Here is a 23,960-nt window from a genome sequence, read left to right as displayed (position 1 = left end):
TTATATGCTAATAAACCCTATATTAACCCAAAGGAGACAATCTTTTTCACTTGATTTCTTTTTTTATAATAGGAAACTTTGAAAACATTTCTCCTAGAAATCCCCTATGTTATATATGTGACTTGAAATCTAGAGAAATGGTAAAGGTTTGAATTTGAATGCACATATCTCTCAATATATAAGTGATCTTTAGGTAATGCATGAATGTTGGAGATAGCTTGTTTCAAGAGATTTTCAACGACTAGTCATTTACACAATCATTCCAATTAGAAATGAGAAAATTATGGCCATTTTATGAAGAACTCTCGAACCTAGAAATTTTCTGGCGAATGCTTCACCGTTTACAGGATAGCATACTTTAAAGAACATTTCCTAATTTCATGTATGCTTATGATGACTATTACAATTATACGCAGGAAATACTCTAAGGTTTATTAGGGTTTTCTTATGTTATAAGAACCCATTGAAAGATCAATTAGATAAAAAAAATTAAGGCATTGAGAAATTATGACTCGGTGTATATATTATTCTTTGTTCTTTTTCCATTATAGAGAAGGGAAGCTCTTGAACCTCCACATGTGGATGTAGGTCTAATTTAACTGAATCACGTAAATTATTGTGTTATTTGTTTATCTTCTTTATTGTTTTTCCGTTCTTTTTTATTTAATTAATTTGTTTCGCATTAATCAAACACAACATCACCAATTTCTCAACACCCTAAAATGAAACACAACTTTATATCTCAACTAGATTAGGCCTCTTACAATCCATACAACTTATTACTAAATATATATATTTAATATTATTAGGGATTCTAGCGCGTGCGATGCGCGCTATGGCTAGTCTTTGAAAAGAGTTTTTACAATTGGCCCTAATGAATTTGCAATTTTTGCATGGTGTATTAAATGGGGGCAATATGTAAACAACCATTTTTTTGTAAGAAAAAAAAGAGAGTTTCTTAAACTCATAAAAAGGGATAAGTATATAAACAAACATTTTAAAGGGTATAAATGTCCTCACACTATTCATAAGAGCTCTCTCATACTTTTTAAAAGGTAGGGAATCATCTGTTTTAATTGAATAAGACCATATGTTTATAATCAAATCAAATAAGGAAAAAAAGTATGAAAATGACCATTGATATTCACCTAATACAATGATAGTAACAAAGGCTACTCAAGTGCTAAGAAGCTTGATGCAGCTTAAAGGAGGTCTCGGGTTCAAGCCTTTCCATATGTGGAAACTATTGTTGGGAGACTCACCTACTATAAATCAAGTGTAGAATACAAGTTGGATCTGAATGTTGTGGGGGTAAAGTTTCGTTGAACTAGGTGGGATTCTTAAAAAAAGTAATAAAAACGGGATTCGAGCATAAAAACCTAGGATTCGAGGTAGAAGGCTAGAAACTCTACATGTTGAGAAAATGAGCAAAAATACTTCATTCGTTTCGTATCAGTTATTTTGAGATAGAAGAGGTATTTGAAAAATGGATATTATGACGTATCTTATTAAACCTCCACATATTATATATATATTTTTTTCTTAATCATAAAACGAAGTAAAAATAAGTTACTTCATATTTACATAATGTATAAAGTTAAAACGTGAATTAAAATACTCCCTCCGGTTTTTTTTTTTATTTGCATCACTTCTTTTTTTTTTTTTTTTTTTTTTTTTTTTTTTTTTTTTTTTTATATTGCATCACTTCTAGTAACCTTATACTATACTCCCTCCATTTTTAAATACTTGCTCCATTTTTCCATGCGCGGAGTTTTAGGAGAAATTGAAGATGGTAATAAAATATGGAGGTAGTGGGGTAGGAGAAAGAATAAAAAAATGTAAAAAGCAAAAGTACTTGAGAGAATTGGAGGAGAGTGAATATGAAATTAAGAAAATATGATTTATGTTGGGTCAACTACTTGAAAGAAATGAATTAAATATTATAAAAGCTTTTCATATAAAGAAATGGAGCAAATATTTAATAACGGAGGAAGTATTTTATTATTTCTCTCTTACTTTAAGCCCCACTCAAATAATTTATTATTTTTCTCTCTTATGATCCCACTACTTCTCTCACATAGTTTCACTTTTATGTTCCCCACTTTTATTCACTCACATTATTATATTATACCAAAATCATTATCCTAAAACTCCGCGCATTTACAAGTGACGTAAATAAAAAAAAAAAAACCGAGAGAGTAAGAAATACACCATAAATAATTTTATTTAAAAAGTGACACAAATATTGTTTTTTAAAAATAAAATCCCAGGCGGTGTAGTGTTGCTCTGTTGTGCATGTCGTTGTAGATGAATCAGTCTCCTCAAAATATCTCTGATTTGTTTGTTCCTTTTTGGACTCTAAAACTATGTCGTCCTTTTATTCATCGTCACCAATATTCCAGGTTCATAGCTTTGGCAACTTGTACTTGCTCATTTTGTCGACATCGTTCCCCTTTAAAGCAATTTATTTGTTTTCCATCAAAAAAAAAAAAAAAAAAAAAAAAAAAAAACTATTTCTTCAATCCCATAATCCCCTCTAATTGCTCGTCAATTCCAGGTAAATGTAAATCTCCTTAATTTTCTAGTTGAAGCATACTGTGCTACTATAATAGATTATTATTCAATTTCTTGCCATTTTGTATAATTCGTATGTGCTTTTAATTTAAAATTGAATATATGTTTTAGTATTCATCATTAAATTTGGGTACTTCTATTAATTATGACGAAATATATTACCTGATGATATGGTACATGTTTTCGTGGGGTGTAGCGTCACAAAAGTAGTGACATAGACGGGATTTGATGTCATAGACGGGATTTGATTTCAGTTCTTGCAGTGGTTGCGTATCACCTTTTGACTTTTAACAATTAAACAAGTTGGATTCGAAACTCTAGCTCTAGGATGCTTTTTATTTATTTATTTTTGGCCTCTTTTGTGGGGTGCAATAAAGGGAGAAATAGTGAGGGAATGCATGTCTGTGTTTTAGTTGAATCGAATTATAATTAGCTTTACAAATTATTTATATTTTACAAAAAAGCTTGATCATAATTGGTAATGTATCCAGGATTTGATTGGTATTAGTGGATAAAATTAGTGAAAATGTAAGTGACTACATGTTTAGACATTGAGATTTGATTGTTGATGGATATGTTTGAATATTTGATCCAGGATATTGGAATGCCCATTATCAAGTTAGAGGAAATTGTTAAGTAGTAAGATTAGAGTTGTTGGATGTTGAATTTATGAAAAGTCACACAAGGGTATTATGTAAGGTCCCAAAATGAGTATTTGGGTATTGAAAATGAAGTTGAGGGGTCTATTCATTTGCATATCTGGTATTGAGGTTGACAATGTGGATTGTTCTTGATCTTATGGGGTGGTAGTATAGTTGTTATGATTTTGCAGATTTAAGGGGTGCATGCTATTGGGAACCTTTTTTTCTTATTGCTATTGTACTCTCTTTGCCCCTTATTATTGCTTCGTTGAGGTGAAGTTGCTTTTTTTAATTTTTGGTTGAGGGGAGTTGATGAGAGAGAAGAGTGATTGGAACAAATGTAAGGGATGTGAGAGAAAAGTTGTGATCCGTACTACAATTTGTGGTAGGGATGTTAGGGAGCACGCTGAAAGGGACGACCTTAAAAGGAAACTGAGCAAACATTAAGGGACAGAGGAAATAAGTATCTTTAAAGAGGGGAGGAGGAACTTCATATAATCATGTTTACTTCGTTAATGCCTTACATTTGTTGCATATGTAGTCCAAATATTTTCATGGAAGAGTTTGTTCCATTGTTGAATCTTTAAAATTATATGGTCTTTTGAGCGTCAAGCTGCACTTTGGTTGAATGAGAAACCTAAGCATTAGAAGTGTGATTTAACTGTTATTTTCAATAGAAAATGATGGAAGTTTCAGCTGCTTCCAAATGTGGTTTAAACATCAATTTCTTGAGAAAATAGGAGCTTCATTTTCATTCAAGTGGCACTATGTATTTATACTAGAAGCTTGCTTCAGTGTGATGTTCATATATTTCATCGTTCCGTATTTCAGTTGGTTTCAAAGTGATATATATGCCATTCCACCAATCATTTGACACCTTGTTGCTTTTTCTTTGACAGATGGTGTCATCTTCACACATACTCAACAATCAAGTTGATTGTGAGAATGAGGAAAAAATCTGCACAGGAAACAGGAAAGGGAAAAACCTATGGAAGAAAGTCAAATATGAGTTTATAGATTATCATAACTTGCCTGCATATCTTAGAGACAATGAGTACATCTTGGGTCATTATCGATGTGAATGGCCACTGAAAGAATTGCTATTAAGCATCTTCGCCATCCATAACGAAACTCTTAATGTTTGGACGTAAGAGTTTTACATTTCTTCACTATCATTATTTTATGGCCATGTTGTCTTGTACCATCGGATTTCATGTGAGGGAATGGGGCATTGTACATTGTTGTATTGATGCATGATGCTCCTTGGATTTTTTTTTTTGAAGGGCAAAGATTAGTGCAATATTATTAGGTAAGGACATTAATACCATCAAAACATAGGGGAAAATCTCACAAGGCCTATACTCCTTGGAATATGATATATTTGTTCTATTCACCAGCTCTTAGTTTCATTTATTTGTTTCTATTTGCTATTTTCTGAAAATCTGAAGATTTCCAAAATCATTTTCATTGTTAGTTGGAATCACTCATTTCAACCATAGGTTTAGTTCGTTCCTTGCCTGTTACTTCATAATTAAGGGGAACAAAATGGGTTTCTTAAGTTGCTTTCTCTCTAGCATGATGTGTAATTCAATATTCATACCTTCTTAATTGTCGTACTTAACTGAAATGGTTTGGTGATTCTAACTGAATAACAATTGCTGCATACACTGAATTCTGAATGTGTGTTCTGTTGCCTTTTCTTTTACTTATATCTTATAGATTCATCTCTTACAGATTTCGGTGTTTTATTTGCCATATTTGTTTTGGGGGGGTTGGGGTGAGGCTTTTTGCCGTGCATCTATCTTACCAACTACTAACTTGCATTGCAGGCATTTGATTGGCTTCTTTCTTTTCCTATCCCTGACCATATACACTGCAACTACAGTCTCAGATGTTTCGGATTACTACCCTCTGCAACACGTTGCTGAGATGCTCAATAAAGCTGGTTTGCATGATGTTCACTCAACGCTTGTAAATTGCCTCACATCCTTATCTAAGATGCCTGATTTCGGTACGCTAAGTGGTGAATTGATGGCATCCCTTCCGTATATCAATTCACTGTCATCTGTTTCTGGGTGGCATATTATGGAACATTTGTCAAACTGCTTGCCTGAGCGTTTCTCTCATTTAAATGAGACTAATGATCCTTCCATGGTAATATTTCGCTCTTTGGCTCTTTGCTATACCTCATAATTAGCTGTTGAATCCCTTGAGCCTTTTTAATGGCAAATTGTTTTACTGCAGTGGAGTGTGAAAGATAATTTGATCAATACAATTGCACCTTTGCCATCCCATCCAATCACAAGATGGCCTTTCTATGCCTTCTTGGGTGGTGCCATGTTCTGTTTGCTCGCAAGCAGCTCTTGCCATCTGCTCTGCTGCCACTCCAAGCGGCTTTCTTATATAATGCTGAGGTTTGACTATGCAGGCATCGCAGCCCTCATTACAACCTCATTCTACCCTCCGGTTTATTACTCCTTTATGTGCAAACCATTTTTCTGCTACCTCTACCTATCATTCATTACAATATTGGGCATTGCAACCATTGTTTTCTCTCTCTCCCCTGTCTTCCAAAATCCAGAATACCGGAGCATTCGTGCTTCCTTGTTTTTTGGTATGGGCGTCTCTGGTGTTGCTCCAATTCTACACAAGCTGATATTGTACTGGCACCAGCCTGAAGCATTGCAGACCACAGGTTTAGAGATTCTGATGGGAGCATTCTATGGCTTTGGCGCATTAATATATGCCAAAAGAATACCCGAGCGATGGAGGCCAGGGAAGTTTGATATTGCAGGGCATAGTCATCAGCTCTTTCATATTCTGGTGGTTGCTGGAGCTTACACACACTATCATACTGGACTCATGTACCTCAAGTGGCGGGATTTACATGGTTGCTGAAAGATTTATATTAATCGTAGGAATTATTCTCTCATAAAACTTGCTATCAATTTGTAAGTAATTATATGAGAGCTAGGTGATGATCCAATGGTCTAATGCAGTAGCCATCACCTTGACTTCTCAGGTCATAATACTCGGTTTCTAAGGCTAAAAATGAGGCCGACAGGCCACCAAACTTGCTGAGTTGCGGCTAAAGACATTTACTAGGATATCTGGCTTTGTGAGTTTGATCTCTGGCTTTGTGAGTTTAGTCTTGCAGCATGAAATTGTACCTCTTACGAGTTGTAAACTTGTGAGGGCATCTATACATAGTTATATTATACTCCGTATACTATACTAAAACACTTGCAGCTTGATTCAAGAATCACACTGTGGTTTACAGTGCAAAATTTACTTGAATGTTTAATTATTATCTATACATACCGCATCACAAAAAAATTAAAAAAAATGCTGCTTGGTTCAACTTTAAGTCTTTAACCTTTTGAAACCGTTAAACTTATACTCCCTCCATCCTACAATATATTTTCTGTTTTTCTATTTTGGAGACCCAAAATGTTGTTCCTATTTCTATTTTTGGATAGTATGTAAATATTATTATATCCTCATTTTTTTTTTTTTAACTTTATTCATTGAACTTTTTAATTTACCCTTAAATTATTCACTTGCATTGTACTTTTTTCCAATTTTTCTCTCTAACTTTTGTCTATAATTATATTTTTCACTTTTTTTCCCTTCAATTATCCACTTACCTTTTACTTTTGTCTAACTTTTGTCTAGCTTTTTTTTCACTTCTCCTCCCATTTCTTAAATTTAGTGAAAAAAAATACAATAAGAACTATATTATGGGACGGAGGGAGTACTTGTATTTAATAAGTAGTAACAAAATTATTTCTATTGATTCTAATCATGTACATGGTTTTTTTTTATCTACTCCATAGAGAACGTTGTACTATTCGTGAATAGATCTAGACCATTAGAATCTTGAATATAAAGGTTGAATTTTCTTGTCATTAATATCATAATTGTGAACAAGCCATTTCTGTTGCTTTATTGCCCATTTCGAGCTTAATTTGGAGCCTTATTTATAGGGGCACCTAAGAAAATTAATCGGACAATTTTTTGGCTAAAAAAAAATGGGAAAAATACACTTCAATAATTCCAACTATTATCGATTTATTTCTAATAATCCCAACTAAGGTTTATTTTTTAATGATCCTAACTATGACCTGACTTTACCTCCAGTAGACCCAACCGGTCAACACCAAGTCAATGACTTGTTGTAACACGTAACCAATACACGTTTCAGCACGTGATTGGTCTATAATTAAAATAAATAGATAAATAAAAAGACTAAAAACCTAAATAGCCACCACCTCCTCCCCTCCCCTCCCGCCACCGCAAAACGCCACGGCCAACCCCCAACCCGTCGGGAAACGACCGACCGTCTCCCCCAACCCCCGAAAATGGACGGCCGACCCTGGGCGATTTCGAGGGTGTAGGAGGGCTGGAGGAGTGGCGCTGTAGGATTTTTTTTTTTTTTTTGTTTTAATTTTCCGGTGAAGGGGAAGGGAAGGAAGGAAAGTGGTTAGGGGCTGAGGGTGATCAACTGTGCGTGTTTGGGGGTTGGGAGGGTCGGCCGACTATTTTCGGGGAGGTTAGGGAGGTGGCCGGGCGGTTTTCACGGTGGGGATTGGCTGAGATTTCACGGTGGGGGGTTAGCTGGGATTTCACGGTGGAGGTGGCTGGATAGTTTTCTGTTTTTTTTTTTTTTTGTTTTTTTTTTTAATTTTTTTTAATATTTGGCCAATCATGTGCTGACATGTGACATTTAAAAAAAATTACCCTTTTAGCAGATAATCGATTTTTGGGACTGCTGGAGGCAAAGTAAAGGGATAGTTAGGATTATTAAAAAAAAAATAAACCTTAGTTGGGATTATTAGAAGTAAATCGGCAATAGTTGGGATTATTAAAGTATATTTTTCCAAAAAAAAAGCACAAAAATCGAAGCATTTTGCAAAAAGTAAAATGAGGTTTATTTAATGCTTTTTTTAAACTAGGATCCTAGAGAACCAAAATGACACCAAAATCTTAACTGGATAATTTTTCGACACGCAAATTAGGAATTTTCCTTTAAGGTAGAGCAGTAACCTGCTTACAGTTTTCCTGACGGAAATCGAGGTGGTAAAAGCTACTTCCTCCGTTCTTTTTTTACTTGATCCGTTTTGACTTTTACACTATTCACTACCCCTCCTTTGACTGTCTTTTGTGAATAATTCGTATAGAAAAACGTATTCATGTTTGATCTTTTTGAATTCGTCTCAATCAATATTATCATAATATATTATTTTATAATTTTTACTTATAGAGAATTAAAGTTATTGATCATTAAAGTTTTGCATTGGCAAGCGTTATAAAAGAAACAAGTCAAGCAAAAAAGAACAGAGGAAGTATGCCTTTTTTTTTAAATAGTGGTTAAAATCAATAAACCTTTAGTAAGGTAATTAAAATCAAATGGTGGTTTTTTAAAGGTGGTTATTGTTTAATTATTTGAGTTAGGAGTAAGGATTTTCACCCTGTGTGAGGTCAATTTAGGATAAAATCCTTATTCCTAATTTTTGATTAAAACATTATAGCTAATCCATTACATCACGAAAACAAACAATCAAACGTGTGGAGGTGGATTGTCATTTTGTTAGAGAAAAAGTTGATTTGGGTGTTATTAAGCTACTATGTGTCTATATGCATTTATAATTAACTAACGATTTAGCTAAATTACTGAAGGTGTACAAAAATTTTTGTGACAATATTTAACAAAATTATGAGGAAACATCTCTTGTAAGCAGGACATTCTATTAGAATCCGATGAAGAAAACAGAATATAGAGATGATCTCTTTAGAAATGAGGGAGTACATTCCTTTATAAAACAAGCATAATAGGGTGAGTGCATCAAGGCGTATAGGACCTATGTATTTCACATGTACATAGGAGGATAATTTGAGGTTTTATTATTTGTTTTTTCCCTCGCTTAATGGTTCAGTGGTACATTTAATGTACCATTATCCATGTAGTGGTACTTTTTGCAATCAAATTTCCACCACTGTTTTTTCACATGTTTCCATTATTTAAACAATGTCGTCCTATTTGTTTCATTGGCACGTGGGCCCTATGTTCCAATACTTCTCCTAATAGGGTATTTGCTTATTATCTATATGTGCAATTGCATACTTTTTGCGCAACTGAGTTTTTATTGAGGAAAATCCTTGATATTTTATGACCTCATCATTCTATCGTTCATTTTCTCAATTTTGAATAGTTAATTCAAATCATTGCAAAATCTTTTATAATTGCAAATTTGCATTATCTTGGGCTTCCACTTCCTTGAAATTTTTTATATATGCCCAGGTGCAAAATACATTTAAGATTATTTTTTGTTCATTTGATAATTAAAAGAGCAATAACTGTTTCGGAAGTTTTATTTTATGTGTCCTGCGGGAGAGTTACGTCACCAACATTGGATCCACTTCGCCTGTACCTGCAAGCAAACGGAAGCTCTCGTTGTACAGAGTTCTGCCTCCTACGATCAAGTTAGTAAGAGCCGAAGTTGAGTAAAATGCGAAAAGTAAAGTGAATCTTCTCGGATCCCGAGATCAGGTGATTTCTTTGCTGTGAGAGAATTGTGTTTGATGTAATAAATGAATGTGTCCCCAAAATGGGGTAAATGTCCCTATTTATGGGCATTGGGAATTAGTGCCCTTGTCCTATGTTATCAACCTAGGTAATTGGGTTGCGCCGTTTTTACGGCGCCTCGGGATTTGTGCCTTTGAAGGCCGCCATTTCCCTGATGATAGGGGATGCCATGTGTCAGTCTCTGATTGGTCCCCTTGGGACCTCTCCTGAGGTGACACGTGTCACCTTCGAATTGGGCCACGTGGACTGGGTATTTTTACCCAAATCATTTGCCCCTCACAGGATTGACGTGGTATGCCACGTGACGCCTATGACACTTGTCACTTAGATAGTGGTTAACAATTTTTAATTGTTCACCTTATGGTTAAATTACAGGGATGCCCCTGAATTTACCTCTCTATATATAGAAGTTTATACCCTCATTTTTGACATTTTCATAAAACATCTAAAGAGAGAAATTAGAGAGAGAAACTCTTATCACCCTCTGACATAACCATCTGACATCACCGTCTGATACAACCGATCTAGGCCTGTGAACTCTTTCTTTACACAAAGCTTTTGAGGTAACCGTCTTTCTCCCTACTCTTTCCTATCCTTTTTTTACCGTTTGTGCATATTGCTTTGAATAAATGGCTTCACCAACAACACACACGGCACAGCCTAAGCTAGTAGTCAGCCGATCTCCCGGTACGGCTAAGTCTAGGATTGGAGGTGCCGTCTTTGGGTGTTTGGATCACCCTTGCTCTTCCCCGAATCCGACCGTCTTTGTGTCTATGTAGGACACTATGACTCGAACTAAAATGGCGGCGCTTGACCCAGAATATAGGAAAGACGGCACGTTGGAGGTGCTGGTTGACGAGGTCTACGACCATCCCCCTGGTGCACCAAGCACCCCAAGTCACTCCATATTAGAGGAGTCCAAAGAGAGAGAGACGGTGGGGAGTCTGACTCAAGGTCAGACTCTGAAGAGTCTAGTAGCTCGCTGCAAGAGGTAGTGAGGAGGATGAGGCGTCCTCTTGGCCTAAGCAGACGGATCCATTTGGGGTTCACATGTCTGCTAGATATAGAGCAAGTATGGAGACGAGCTTAACCGCATTCATAAGCAAGTGTCCCCTTGGGGAGAATTATGGAATTAGAGTGTCGCCTAAGGCGGACACAATTTCCTAGGAGGACGACCAACCAAATGTCGACTACTATTTCGGCTGCTATGAGGCGGCATTCTTAGCCGGCTTACGCTTCCCCCTTCATGATGCAGTGAAGGCCATCTTGAGGGGGTATGACCTAGGTGTATGACAACTCACCCCCAACTCATGAGTGAACATCCTTGGCTATGTTGCCACCTGCAAAATGTAGAACATAACGCCTGGCTGGGAGGCCTTTGCCCATAAGCATTATTTAAGCCGTGCTCCAGGCAGCTGGCGGGCGTGGTATACTCTGACCATGCATCCGGAATACTTAATGACGCTTGACAAGTGCTCCAAGTGGACCAACTTGAGAAATAAATTTTATCTTGTCTCCTCCCTCAGCCATCGCGAGAATAATGAACTCCACCGGCATTAATAAGAATTCGGATCTTCTAGGCAAGAAGTATGCTATGCCGCGTGTCTTAGACGAAGGTTGGGACCAAATATTGGAGCCGGATTTTTTCATGGTCACCACCATTCCTCTGTTAGACGGTGAAGAGATAATTGTACCGAAGAATTGGGTACCCCACCATGAATGGTTAAAGGACGAGGCCTTCTTGTCTGCCTGTGGTCTTAGTACCATGTTCAATAGACGTACGTAGGATAACCATCCGACATTTTTATGCCGTGTCTGTTGCTTGCATGTTCTTTGTTTCTTTTTTTGTCGAGTTGTCTAACAGACGGTGTCTAACATGCTTCTAGCCGACAAGACGCCTGCCAGGTCTGCAGCTCAAATCCAAAAGGATATCCTGGAGTGAAAGAAGGCCTAGATTGCAGCTGCTAAGAAGGGCCAAGTAAGTTCCATTTATTTTTTTTTTTTTTTTTGTGAGACGGCAAGTGCCTACTGTATATAATGTGTTCCATCTTTTAGGATGGAAGCAAGGGGCCTCCTAGATCAGTCCATAAGATGATCAAGCGAAAGCTGGAGGATAAAGTCAAGGGCTCCTCCAAGGCTAGGAAAGTGTCTTCTTAGGCGGTCCCCACTCTTTCACTTGGCAAGGACCATCCAACCTCAGCCGGAAAAAGCCTAAAGAGCTTTGGTTTTGGGATCATCCTGGTCCACAAAGAGCCGAGCGCCTCAACTGCACTAAAGAGTGGCGTGCCACTCGGTGCTGCAACCGTTTCTGCACCGGCTGTAGGCGATCAAAGCAAATGTCATTAGGCTCAAGAATAAGATGGTCCAGGCTGAGGGGGATCATAAGGTGGTTCTTGAGGCTGAGCAGAATTGGCTGATTAAGGAGAACGAGAAAGATTGCAAAGAGCGCATGAAGATTGCCTGGAATCTTGTTCACCCGGATGCCAACTGGGGTGACTTTGCTCTGATGTACAAGTATGTGGATCTTGTACACAGTGCAAGGACACTAGGGGAGTAGAGGAATGGGCCTCCTAGGAGGAGCTGTTTAGGGACGAGTAGGAGGAAGATGAAGAGGAGTTAGAGGAAGAAGAGCATCGGGAGGAGCAAACACCAGTTGACTCTACTCTGTCCCCGCCTGATCAGAGTGCAAATGTACCCCCTCCTAGGCAAGACTCGTCCGTGCCCTCGCCTCAGCAAAATTAAGCCGTGTCCGATTTACATTTCCGGCCTGCGCGCCGAGTATTTATTGTATTTTTATAACAATCTTCTTTTGCCGGTTGTGTAACCGATTTTAACAGTTCACTTTATTCACCGCTCGTGGGGTCGGTTTATTTTAAGGAAATTTTCGACTATGTCGGTTTTACCTCAATTTTTTGCATTTTTGCTATATATGCTTGTATTTTTACCAACTTATAAATTGCACGCAGCAACTAACAAACCGGTAAGCCTCTTGCCTCTGGACGACTGTGTGGTTGGTTTAAAAAATTAGATTGATTGACTTAGGAATTTTTGATACTTTAAGGAGTATGATAAGTTCCTAGGTCAATCAATCACTACCGTGATCCCAAACCAAGTAAACAGCCGTCCAAGGAACAAATGGTATTTGCTTGGATATCCAGACGGCCCATGGTATTTCTTTGTCCATCGGATAAGGAACCACTCATAGCCATCTGAGCCATTCATCTAGGTACATAACCGAATTCCCCTTTGGGGAATGACGCGTGCAAACGTCTTTCTGACGTCTGTCTTATTACGCTTGCTTTAAGCAAGTTACACTCATTGAGAAAGTCAGACGGTCTAATGAACCGTTTGAAAGATAGGTTAGTGAACCTGTTCTTTAAACGAGCTTAACCTTTTGAAGCAGACGCATACTATCCAATAGGGACGGCTACCCTTTTTTACCGCCTTTGTTGCCCCAGAGCAATTGCAAACGTTTTATAATGTTGCTTTTAACAAATTACTGGATTTTAAATCTAAGGTGGAATAATAGTCGGCCTCCGCCTGTTATGCCATAAGGCAGGCGGTTAATTAAGCCATCTTGGTCACACGTTAGATTTTGCAGAAACAAACGGCTATGAACTAGTCCTTATTAAGGCAGTCAGTTGGGCCGTTTGTGGTATGAGTTTATAGAGCAATGTGCCACCCAAATAGGAGATGCTCTCTGTAAGCGAAGTCACCCGGATGGATGTCGGGAATGTCTCACTCTATCAGAGTGGATGATTTGTTTAGATTTACCGTCTGTACATCGCATAGGCGATGCTCCCATAGGGAGGGGGTATCTAATGATGTAATTGCAATAAAATAAAATTGATATACAAAGAAACTTTCATTAATAAGCTTTTCATTTACAAAAAAATTTACAAGTCTTAGAAGTAGTACTTCTTTTAGTTGTCTACATTCCAAGTTCTGGCCAGCTTCTTGCCGTCTGGTGTTTCCAGGCGGTAGGTTTCGCCTCTGACTTCTTCATAAATCCGGTAGGGGCCTTCCCAATTGGGTGTCAATTTGCCATGCAAATTGGCCCTACCGGTTGCCTCCATTTTTCGTAACACAAAGTCCCCTACTTTCAAGGGTCGTTTGTGTACTCTTTTGTTGTAGGCTCTTGTCATTCTTAGAAGTTAGATCTCATGACATGAGGCAGCATTTCCCTGGCATCTGGAAGAGAGTCCAATGCCAGCTACATAGCCTCCCATTTAGCCTCTTCATCATACAACATGACTCGAAGAGTCGGATCATAAAACTCAATAGGTAAGATGGCTTCAGCACCGTATACCATGAAGAACGAGGTTTTGCCAATTGCCCTTTTTGCTGTTGTTTTAATGGACCAGAGCACATGAATTAACTCTTCGGCCCACAGATCGCTAGCCCTTTTAATTTTCTTCTTAATGCTGTCTGAGATTAGTTTGTTGAAGGCTTCAACCTGGCCGTTTTCTTGGGGTCGGCTGACTGATGCAAAACAGTGGGAGATCCCTTGGTCTCCCAGCCAATTCTTAAGGGTAAGCGTCTCAAATTGAGGGCCGTTGTCAAACACCATAGACATAGGGACCCCATACCGGGTGATGATGTTCTTCTAGATGAAAGAGATGACATCCTTGGTCTTAATGCCCTTAACCGCCTCTACTTCAACCCATTTGGTGAAGTAGTCAACAGCCACTAGAATGTACCGTCTCTGGCCTGACGTAGGTGTATACGAACCCAAGATTTACATGCCCCATTTAGCGAATGATACTGGTCTATGAATCGCTATCAAATCAGTTGTTGGACGGTGTATGAGTTTTCCAAACCGTTGGCATTTGTCACACTTCTTCACAATTTCCATGGCGTCTTCCTCCAAAGTTGGACAAAAATAGCCTTACCGCCTAGCCCTGCCTGCTAGAGCTACGCCGCCTATGTGTGAGGTGCAATAGTCTGAGTGTAAATCCTCCAGGATCTCATGCCCCCTTTTTTGGGGTGATGCATTTTAAAAGTAGCAATATAAAACTCTTCTTTAATAGTCCTCCATTGTGAATTTCAAAATTGGCCACCCGCTTTTTAATTGCGAACATTTCTGGATAAGTATCCGACAGAGTGTTGTCTAGCAAGTAGGCCCGGATGCCGACTATCCAGGTTGAGCTTCGGTCCAGTACATTAATGGGATCTTCTTTGATGCTTCGTTTTTCCATCACCTCCCAAAAGACTGACCAAGGTGTATCATAGGAGACGGATGACGCCAGTTTTGATAGAGCATCCGCCTGAATGTTCTCTAACTGGGGCACCTGACTTAGGTGAAATTCGTAAAGTGTCCCAGCCTCTACCTTGACCACCTGCAAATATTTGATCATAGTTGGATGGGTGGCCTCATAATCACCATAATATTGGCTAAAAACCAACTGTGAGTCTGAGCAGACGTCAATTTTCTTTGCCCCTGTTGCCTTACACATGCAGATGCCGGCTAACAAGGCTTCATACTGATGAGTGTCATTTATGGCACTCAAATAGCGATATTTTAAGATGTTTTTAATCTCTTTTATAGCTTTCTTTCTTTCTATCTTTTCTCTTAGTTTTGACATTTTACTCTCTAGTTTATCGCTTTCTTGATTATTTTACCTTTTCTTCTATTTTCGTAGATTTTATTGTCTTTTCTCTTATATTTGTTCTTTTTTCATTGTTTGTAGGTATAAGGTGAAGTCTGAGACCCCTCATGATAATTTATCGGGTTGGAGGACGCTCAAAGTGTAAGGTGGAAGCTCTTACATAGCTCATAAGGTAAGGAGTGGCTAGCTTCAAGATTTGGTGATTACGCTCGCGTGCTGCGATCGCATGAAGACATGGTGTTGAAACCACCGTAAACTCCATTTTGAGGCTGCCATATCTAGTGATGATCAAGAGGAGCGCACCACCTACATCAAGAGCGCACGAAGGAAATCCCCTACTCCATTGGCGTGGGCGCGCTTTCCACCTGCGCGGGCACGCAGCCTTCTGGCGCGAGCGCGCACCTTCTTCACGCGGGCGCGCCACCTGGGTTTCCTTTTCCGTAACCTGATCGTCACGGGTGCGCATGCTCGTGAGAGGGCGCGCCTAGACGGGTCTATTTTTGGATGTCTTCCTTATTTATCCCTTATTAGTTATACTATAAATAACTATTCCTTCTATTTTTGAAAAAAAAAAACCAACTAGAATTAGACTTCAACTTCAATTTTTTGTAACAGGTTTTAGAGAGAGAAACTTGAGAGAAAAATTGGTGATTTCTACTTTTGATCTTCTTCTACTTTGAATGCAAGCACAATATCTTTGATTTGATCAAAGTTTGTAAGATTTTTCTTCTTCTTATTATTAATTCAATCCCTTTGCATTTGATTTTGATTAGTTGTTGCAATTTCAAGTGTAATAGTTGATTTGATCTTGATTAGTTTGTTTTGCAATGATGATGATGTTTATGATGAATAGATTAGTTTTGCTTCTTCAATTTACAACGATTAGTGAGTAGAATCTTTGCTAGAGTGATGGTGAAGCATGCATGAATGATGGATCATTGCTAATTGAAGGATTTTGGTTGATTTAATGTTGTAATTAAATTGGTTGTTAGAATTGTGCATGTGTTTGGATTGATAGGAGTAGCTAACCTTGATTTTCAAGCAAGATTGCATTATGATTCCTAATAACATGACCACTTGATTTAGGGATTGCTTTTATTGATTGAATTTGATTTGTGAATCTTATTGTTAGTCATCTATAGAGGAAACCTAGCTTGACTTTTAGGAGATAACCTTTTAAGTTATTTCGATTGCGATTACTATTTTCCCTTGCAACGTTTGGTTGATCAATTCCCCTTAATTAGAATCTCTATATTGATTGCATGTGGATCCTAATCCCTAGTGCTTTTGATATTGAATATCTTTAGTGATTTAGTTGCTTGAGACCATAGCTTACATAATCAACACCTTCATATACTTCGATATAGTTTGACCCTAGGCTCTAGTAACCTTTCTCCCATTCCTCGTGGTTCGACCCTTTACTTACCCTATACTTTGTTTAGGATTATTCGAGTGTTTAAAAATTTGGTTGATAAGGTTTTAAGCAAAAAACGACGTGTTTAAACCCTCTATCAAATGGCACCGTTGCCGAGGAATGGCGTAGTTTGTTCTCTATAGTTGTTGAGTCTACTTCATTCTATTTGAAAACAGAAAAAGATTTTTCCCTTTAGGCTACATTTGTAGCCATGCTACTAAGTGTTTATTTGAGATTGTATGAATAGTGCACGTGCTCGATTTCTTGTGCATTTTGATCCGGAGATTGAGAGGACAATTTCTAGAAGAAGATGTGCTAGACGTTCTTTAAGTTCTAGTTCTCCAAGAGAAGAGGTGCAACAAGAATTTGAACAAGCAAGCATGGGTTACAATCCAAGAGTTGCGTTGAAAGAGTTGGGTATTCCCGGTGCTTATAGGTTTGAAAATGGCATTGCACCACCTATAACTCCCGCCAATGACTTTAAGATCCGTCTGGCCATGATAACATTGATTGAAAGAAGGCAATTTACTGGAGCTAAACATGAAAGCCCCCTAAATCTTCTCAAGGAGTTTGAGAAGTATTGTAACACGATCAAGGTCAATGGTGTGAGCCAAGAGTTCATTCGTCTGAAGCTCTTTCCCTTTTCACTCGTAGAAAGAGCTTTGGAATGGTTGTATAAGGAGGTGAAGCCAAATTTAGTGCGAACTTGGGATGAGGTCACAAAGGAATTCTTATCAATGTATTACTCCCAAAAGAAAATGGCGGAATCTAGAACTCTCATTCAAAGCTTCAAGCAAAAGCCTAGTGAATGTCTCTATGAAGCTTGGGAGAGGTACAAGGAGTACCAAAGAGGGTGCCCTCATCATGAAATTCCTACCTATCAAGTGATTCAAATTTTCTATGGTGGATTGAGCCCTCAAGGAAAGTCATGCCTTGATGTGGGCGCGGGAGGCCCTATTATGAATAGGACGGAGGAAGAGGTTGTAGACATCATTGAGGACGTGGTAAGACACTACATGGATTGATAACATGGTGAAAGAGAGTCTACAAGAAAGAGTGGCTCCACGATTTATTTCGTTGATCATCTAAATGCCATCAACAATTTGTCGTCCCAAATTTCAAACCTAAGGAAGGAGATGACTTCTATCAAAGCCAAATTGGAGAGTGCTTTTCACAAGCGCCTATTCTTCCCTCCCAAGATAAGGCGAGAGGTGCATCTTCTAACCCTGCTCCTCCTTCTACTTCCAATAACATGCCTAGTGGATGTTTATTTTGTGATGTTTGTGGTTCAAATGATCATGATGCTTCTAATTGCCCTCATTCTTTTTCGGATGGATATGATGATTTTGATGGTGTTGAGAATGAGCATGTGAATTTTGTGTCTAATAACAATGGACCATGGTTTGATAACCAAAGAGGTCAAGGCAATAGGAATTAACACAACCAAGGGAATTTTGACAACTATAACCAAGGTGGTGGTTATAGGAACCAAGGAAACTAAGGTTCCAAGGTAACTACAACAATAAATGTTATAGTGACCAAAATAAAAACCAAGGCTTTGGTAATCATAAACAAAACTTTGGAAATCAAAATCAAAGTTATGGTAACCAAAACCAAGCTAGAGGTAATTGGAACAATTAAGGTAGGGGCAATTTTCAAAACAATTCAGAAAGTGGCCCTCCACCCGGTTTTATTCCAAAGACCCAAGCTCAAGGTGATAATTCCTTTACGACAAATTCATCATCTAGGTCTAATCCTGAAGAGATTGTTGAGAACCAAACTAATTTTCTTACTACATACATGGGTGTGAGTGACAAAAAATTCAATGAGATGATGACCCATAGCAAGATGCTTTAGACCCAAATCACCCAACTAGCCAATGCTTTGAAAGAAAGTTCTAACCCTTCTTTTGCGCCTTCCCAAGGTCTTGACCCCAAGAAACCGGTCTATTCTATCATCACTAGGAGCGATAATATCCTTGAAGAGAGTGTTTCTAAGAAGAGTCAAGAAAATGAGAGGGGGAGTGATTCATTTGATGATGATGAGCATGATGTCTCTAGCAAGAAGATAGATAGTTCTAATGAGAAAACCAAGAAGAAAGAGAGTATGCAAGATGAAGTTTTTAAACCCGAACTTCCTTACCCCCAAAAATTCTCGAGGGACAAAATTGATGATCAATTTGGGAGATTTCTTGATATGCTTAAGGAGATTCATGTTTCTATTCCTTTCACCGATGCTTTGAAAACAAATGCCAAACTATTCTAAGTTCCTTAAGGAAATCTTGAGTGGCAAAGGGGAGTGTAATGAGGTTGATTCGGTGAAGGTTGGGAAGTGTTTAGTGCTCTTATCCACAATGACTTACCCAAGAAGATGAAAGATCTCGAAAATTTTTCCATCCCTTGCAATATCAATGGAAAATTGTTCCAAAATGCCCTTTGTGATCTTGTTGCTACTGTTAGCATCATGACATACTTCGTCTTCAAGAAACTTAAGCTAGGCGAGCTCCTCCCTACCAACATGACCCTACAATTGGCCGACCGTTCCATTAAGTTCCCTAAGGGTAAGATTAAGGATGTCCCCCTCAAGAAGGAGAGTTCACTATCCTCGTTGATTTCATTGTGCTTGAGATTGCGGAAGATAACAACTTACCTAACATTTTAGGGAGACCATTCCTAGCAACTTCGGGTGCCTTGATAGATGTGAAAGGTGGCACTATAACTTTGTGTGTTGGTAATGATACGGCTAGATTCAAACTTAAGCCCATGCATAAGTCTCTTTCTTATGTGCAAGGAATTATGTGCATTAATTCATTTCCTATGAATGACATTGCTTGCACTTTTGCGTCGTCCACTAATGATGTTCTTGAAGGTTGTGATAATGCTTCTATAAGTGTTGATAGCGAGTTAGTTAGTGAAGGCGAGAAAGAGACCTCAAGGCTTGAGGATGTGATTGAGATGCCGGGATGGTTTGAACTTTCTTTGAATGATGATGAGAGTAGTTTTTCAAGAATAAATGGTGTGGAGTTCATAGCTCCAAGGAAGAAGAAAACAAAGTAGAGAAAGAGAATTCCCAAGAAAATGGAAGAAAAGTTGAAGTTCAACAAGTTTGATCGGGTTTTTGTTATGCAAGATAATGATTCTCATAATGTGATTTATCCCAAGCTTGGCAATGACTCTACTCTCTCCACTACTTTGGACAAGGTGGTTTTCTTTAACCCTCCATGACTTGGAGTTAGGGTAATGCTAGGGACCTTAAACTAGCGCATTCTGGGAGGCAACCCGACCCTCTAACTTTTTTCTTTTCATTTTTCATTTTTCTTTTCGTATCTTCTCTTTTCTTTACTTGTTCTGGGTTTGTTTGTGTAGGATGGTTTTCATGCAATTTTGGATTCCTTGATCAAGCATGAAGCATCATTTGGGGACTATTAGTGGTTGTTGTGGGAGCTGGAGCTCAATGTGGCATGAACACGAGCCATATGTGAAGGGTAGATGCACTAAAGATAGCTAGAACAAAGTTAAGGATGAAGAAAAGGGTAAAACAAGGGAGCACGGGCGCGATGAATTGAAGCGCGGCCGTTCCAGCAAAATTAAATGTCGAGAGGAAAAATGAGCGCGACCATCCTGCACGACCCACGCGCGCCCACACAGCTTACTTGCGTGGGCGAGCCCGACAGTAAGCCGTGCCATTTCTTCTTTCTTTCTTCCTTTTTCCTCATTTCTCATACTCTAACTTTCAACCCCCTATCCTTTCTCACTCTAGACTACAAACCCTAACCCCCAAATCTTCCCAAACTTCATCCAAACTCACAAATTTCCCTCACAAATCACTCATGTCCTACATTATTCATCACAAATTACCCATTTTCCAAACTACTACTAACCGTTTCTTCTTCTTTAAGCTTCAATCTCCATTGGACACCAAATTAGGGATTTTAAAATTTTGGTGAATTGGTGTTGGAACCTTGGTTAATCTTGTTCTTGTATGGTATAATCATATTCTCTACTTTTTATTGGACTTGTTTTACTACATTTGCATTAGAATTTAATTTTTCCATACTTATGAATAGCAGTAGTATTGTTTTTAGGTATTTTGTTGATTGAATTGATAATTTTGATTCATATTGTTGTTGTTTGATAATCTTTGATTCTAAACATTTGATTGTTGTTGTTTGTTTAGCATTGTTATCACTTTTGGTGTGATTTTGGTGAAGTTTGAAGTTGGTATTCCCTTTGGTGTTTGGTGTGGTTGCCTTGTGGTGTTCATAAGTATTGGTTTCGGTGGTGATTGTAAGAGTGTTGATTTGAGTTTCTTGGCTATTATTTTGATTGTTCACTATGTCAAGAGTCTTGAGTTCTTTGACATCCAAGAAGGGGAAGGGGAAGAACCCCAAGTTCGAATTGAGGAACCACAACAAGAACTTTAAACTCAAAACAAAACCTCAAATGACCCCTTACCCCTCCTCACTCTTAAGTTCAATAACCCATCACATAAACCAATTTATTTCAACATCAAAAAGAGACTCCTTAGACCCTCTCGCCATTTCTATAGAGAAGAAATGATAAAGTTGGGCATTAACGAGGATTTATGGATTCTCTTTGACAATCTTCGAATAGGCACATTTGCAAACACTGCCTACCGAACATTTATTGTGCCCACTAGGGAGTTTCCAACTTCTTTTAAGGCTGCTCCAATTGGTGATTTCGATTTTGAAATGTCTTTCCAACTCTTCAACCAAGATCATAATCTTTCCCTCCGAGAGTTCAATGAAGCTCTTGACTTCAATCCCGATGTCGATCTCCTATTCCCCGAGCATGAGCATTTTAGTGGATACGCCGAGTTTTCTTGCTGGAACGCTATTTCGGATATAGAAGCATTTGGTGCCCGCTTCTTCCTTGCTAATGATATGTACGAACCTTCTCTTCGTATCTTGCTGATTTAATGGCAACAATAATTTCATCCTCGAGGCATGCAAAGCCTTGAAGATTTAATGGCAAGCATGCGACTTGTTATGCGAGGGATAATGGAGATGCAACAAGGTATGCTCCTCCAATAACAAGCACTTTATGAGGCGAACGTCAATCAGGGGGAAGTCACCCCCACGGTCAATTATCCATATTGGTCGCCACAACACGGTCCCGTACCGTCTTGGGGGGGTGATAATAAGCCCACATATGTATACTGGCAAGTTCTTCAAAGACCTAATACCGAGTTGCGCTTCTTCCCTGATGAACACGGGAACTATGATTACCGTGTGTCCGGCGGGAGTGACTATAGGGGTGATCCTAAATACCCCTATGTCGACCCCACTCACCTTGCCCTTCTTTCTTTGCCTCCACATTACGATCCCTTAGCCTCTTAGCAAGAAGATAACTTCCGAAGTCATTATGGATGGTGATTAGGGGATTTTGCTCCCACCAATCGGAATGCGCCACGTGGGCCAATCAGGTCCTGCCAAGTGTCCCCCAGTTGGAACTGTCAGGGCTTGCCACGTGGCACACGCTTATTCGTCCACCTTGGACCTATTATGTCATGACACGTGGCATACTCCATGCCTAATGGAGAAACCGGCCACCCAGGCCCAACTTCCGAGGGAAGCCCAATCAGCCCTAGGTTAACCTAAACCTAGGATTGGCACGTTTTCCAAGGTTATAAATACCTCCCTTAATCCTCATTAAGAAAAAACACGCTAAAAACGCAGATTACACACATTAAACACTCTCACCTAGAGAGCCCCAATCACTTTAATTTCCGCATTAATTACTCCTTAATCAAGTACTAGCTTGACCGTCGGAGGCAGATCTCCAATCATCCGGAGCATCCGTTTGTTTTGCAGGTACAGGCGTCCGGTTCCAGTCTCGGAATTGTAACTCTCCCGCAAGACATCAGAAAATCCCGAAACATTTGGCACCGTCTGTGGGGAGAGTACTTCTGAGATGGCATCCACGTTTGTACCGACTCCTGAAGAGAGACGTCCCCTGGACGACCCTCTAGTTCAGTCAGACCACGATACTGAGAATGAATTTGAAGTTGAAGCTCACACGGCTTCAGACGGGACCCTAAGGGCCCGACGTACCCATCATACCGAAAGGAGGGAACGAGAACATCTTCAAACTGGAAGCGAGCCAGCAGGCGCACCGCCTGTTCGGCAGCAGCCGACTGATGGGTCTGCTCCCATCACAAGGAACGAACTCATGACCTTCATGAGGGACTTCAAGGGAGAAATTCAAGAGTTGATCAACAAGAAGCCGCCTGCTCTGGGCAAGGAGCAGTCGGCTAAGAAACCCTCCACTTCACTGAATAGGAAACCAGTTCAAGGGCGAGAGGCGACCCCTCATCCTAAATCTAGGAAGCGGGAGCCACCTGCCCTTGATTTCACAAAATACCGTTTTCCTACTCCGGGAAATAGGAAACCTGTTCGTCATATTCAGGCGGACGGGTCGAGGAAAACATACACAGATGCTCGGCTACTGCTAGAGCAGAAGAAGAGTGACCGATTGTCAGAATCGGCCTCTACTTCAAACTTCCAAGACAGTCTGCGAAATACCTCGATGAGGCATACTCAGTCGTATCATGAGGGTCAGTCAGGCGGCACCTCCCGTCAGTCCGGCTTTCATAGCGACCAGGCGGTACCAAACTTACCGTTTGTACCGCAACAACAGTATTTTTTACAGCCACCTCCGTTTGGTGGACATGCAGCAAAAAATGTCCAACCTATGGACTGGCAGCTACGGTTGCTTAGACTTGGTGAACAGCCGTCGGCCTTCTCCAAGGAAATTACTGAAGCCGCTCAGCCGGCCAAAGTGAAAAATGTATTAGTAGGCGCCTATGACGGCACTACTAACCCAGAAGACCATCTGATGGCATTCACCAACCTGATGTACCTTCAAGGGTTGGATGATCCCACTTGGTGCAAGTGTTTCCCAGCGACTCTCAAAGGAATCGCACAACAATGGTTCGGCAACCTGCCGACTGGTTGTGTAAATAACTTCAAGACGCTTGCTTACTTATTCACCTCCAACTTCGCCATGAACATCCCTGCGAAGAAGACGACCCTTGATTTAGGAACAATTCAGCAGGGCGAGAAGGAGGGGCTTCGTTCTTACATCAGGCGGTTTAACCTGATGAGAATACAGATT

General features: G+C 39.4%; 1 protein-coding gene across 1 annotated transcript; it reads left to right on the top strand.

The window, feature by feature from the left end:
- Positions 1 to 2,242: 2,242 nt before the first annotated feature.
- On the top strand, positions 2,243 to 6,516 carry LOC110696604 (heptahelical transmembrane protein 4-like). Its single transcript, XM_021873943.1, has 4 exons — positions 2,243 to 2,557; positions 4,115 to 4,362; positions 5,045 to 5,369; positions 5,460 to 6,516. The coding sequence occupies exons 2-4, from the start codon at positions 4,115 to 4,117 to the stop codon at positions 6,111 to 6,113; spliced, it is 1,227 nt and encodes a 408-aa protein (XP_021729635.1). The 5' UTR covers positions 2,243 to 2,557; the 3' UTR covers positions 6,114 to 6,516.
- Positions 6,517 to 23,960: the final 17,444 nt, after the last annotated feature.

The sequence above is a fragment of the Chenopodium quinoa genome, unplaced genomic scaffold (genome assembly GCF_001683475.1).
Source record: "Chenopodium quinoa cultivar QQ74 unplaced genomic scaffold, ASM168347v1, whole genome shotgun sequence".
Classification (NCBI taxonomy): domain Eukaryota; kingdom Viridiplantae; phylum Streptophyta; class Magnoliopsida; order Caryophyllales; family Amaranthaceae; genus Chenopodium; species Chenopodium quinoa.
Note: the sequence above shows the minus strand (reverse complement) of the source record. Positions and strands in the feature narration are given on the sequence as shown.

Coding starts and splice junctions, on each gene's coding strand:
- LOC110696604 (XM_021873943.1), top strand. CDS start 4,115: ATGGTGTCATCTTCACACATACTCAACAATCAAGTTGATTGTGAGAAT. Junction 4,363..5,044: donor GAAACTCTTAATGTTTGGAC/GTAAGAGTTTTA, acceptor CTTGCATTGCAG/GCATTTGATTGGCTTCTTTC. Junction 5,370..5,459: donor AGACTAATGATCCTTCCATG/GTAATATTTCGC, acceptor GTTTTACTGCAG/TGGAGTGTGAAAGATAATTT.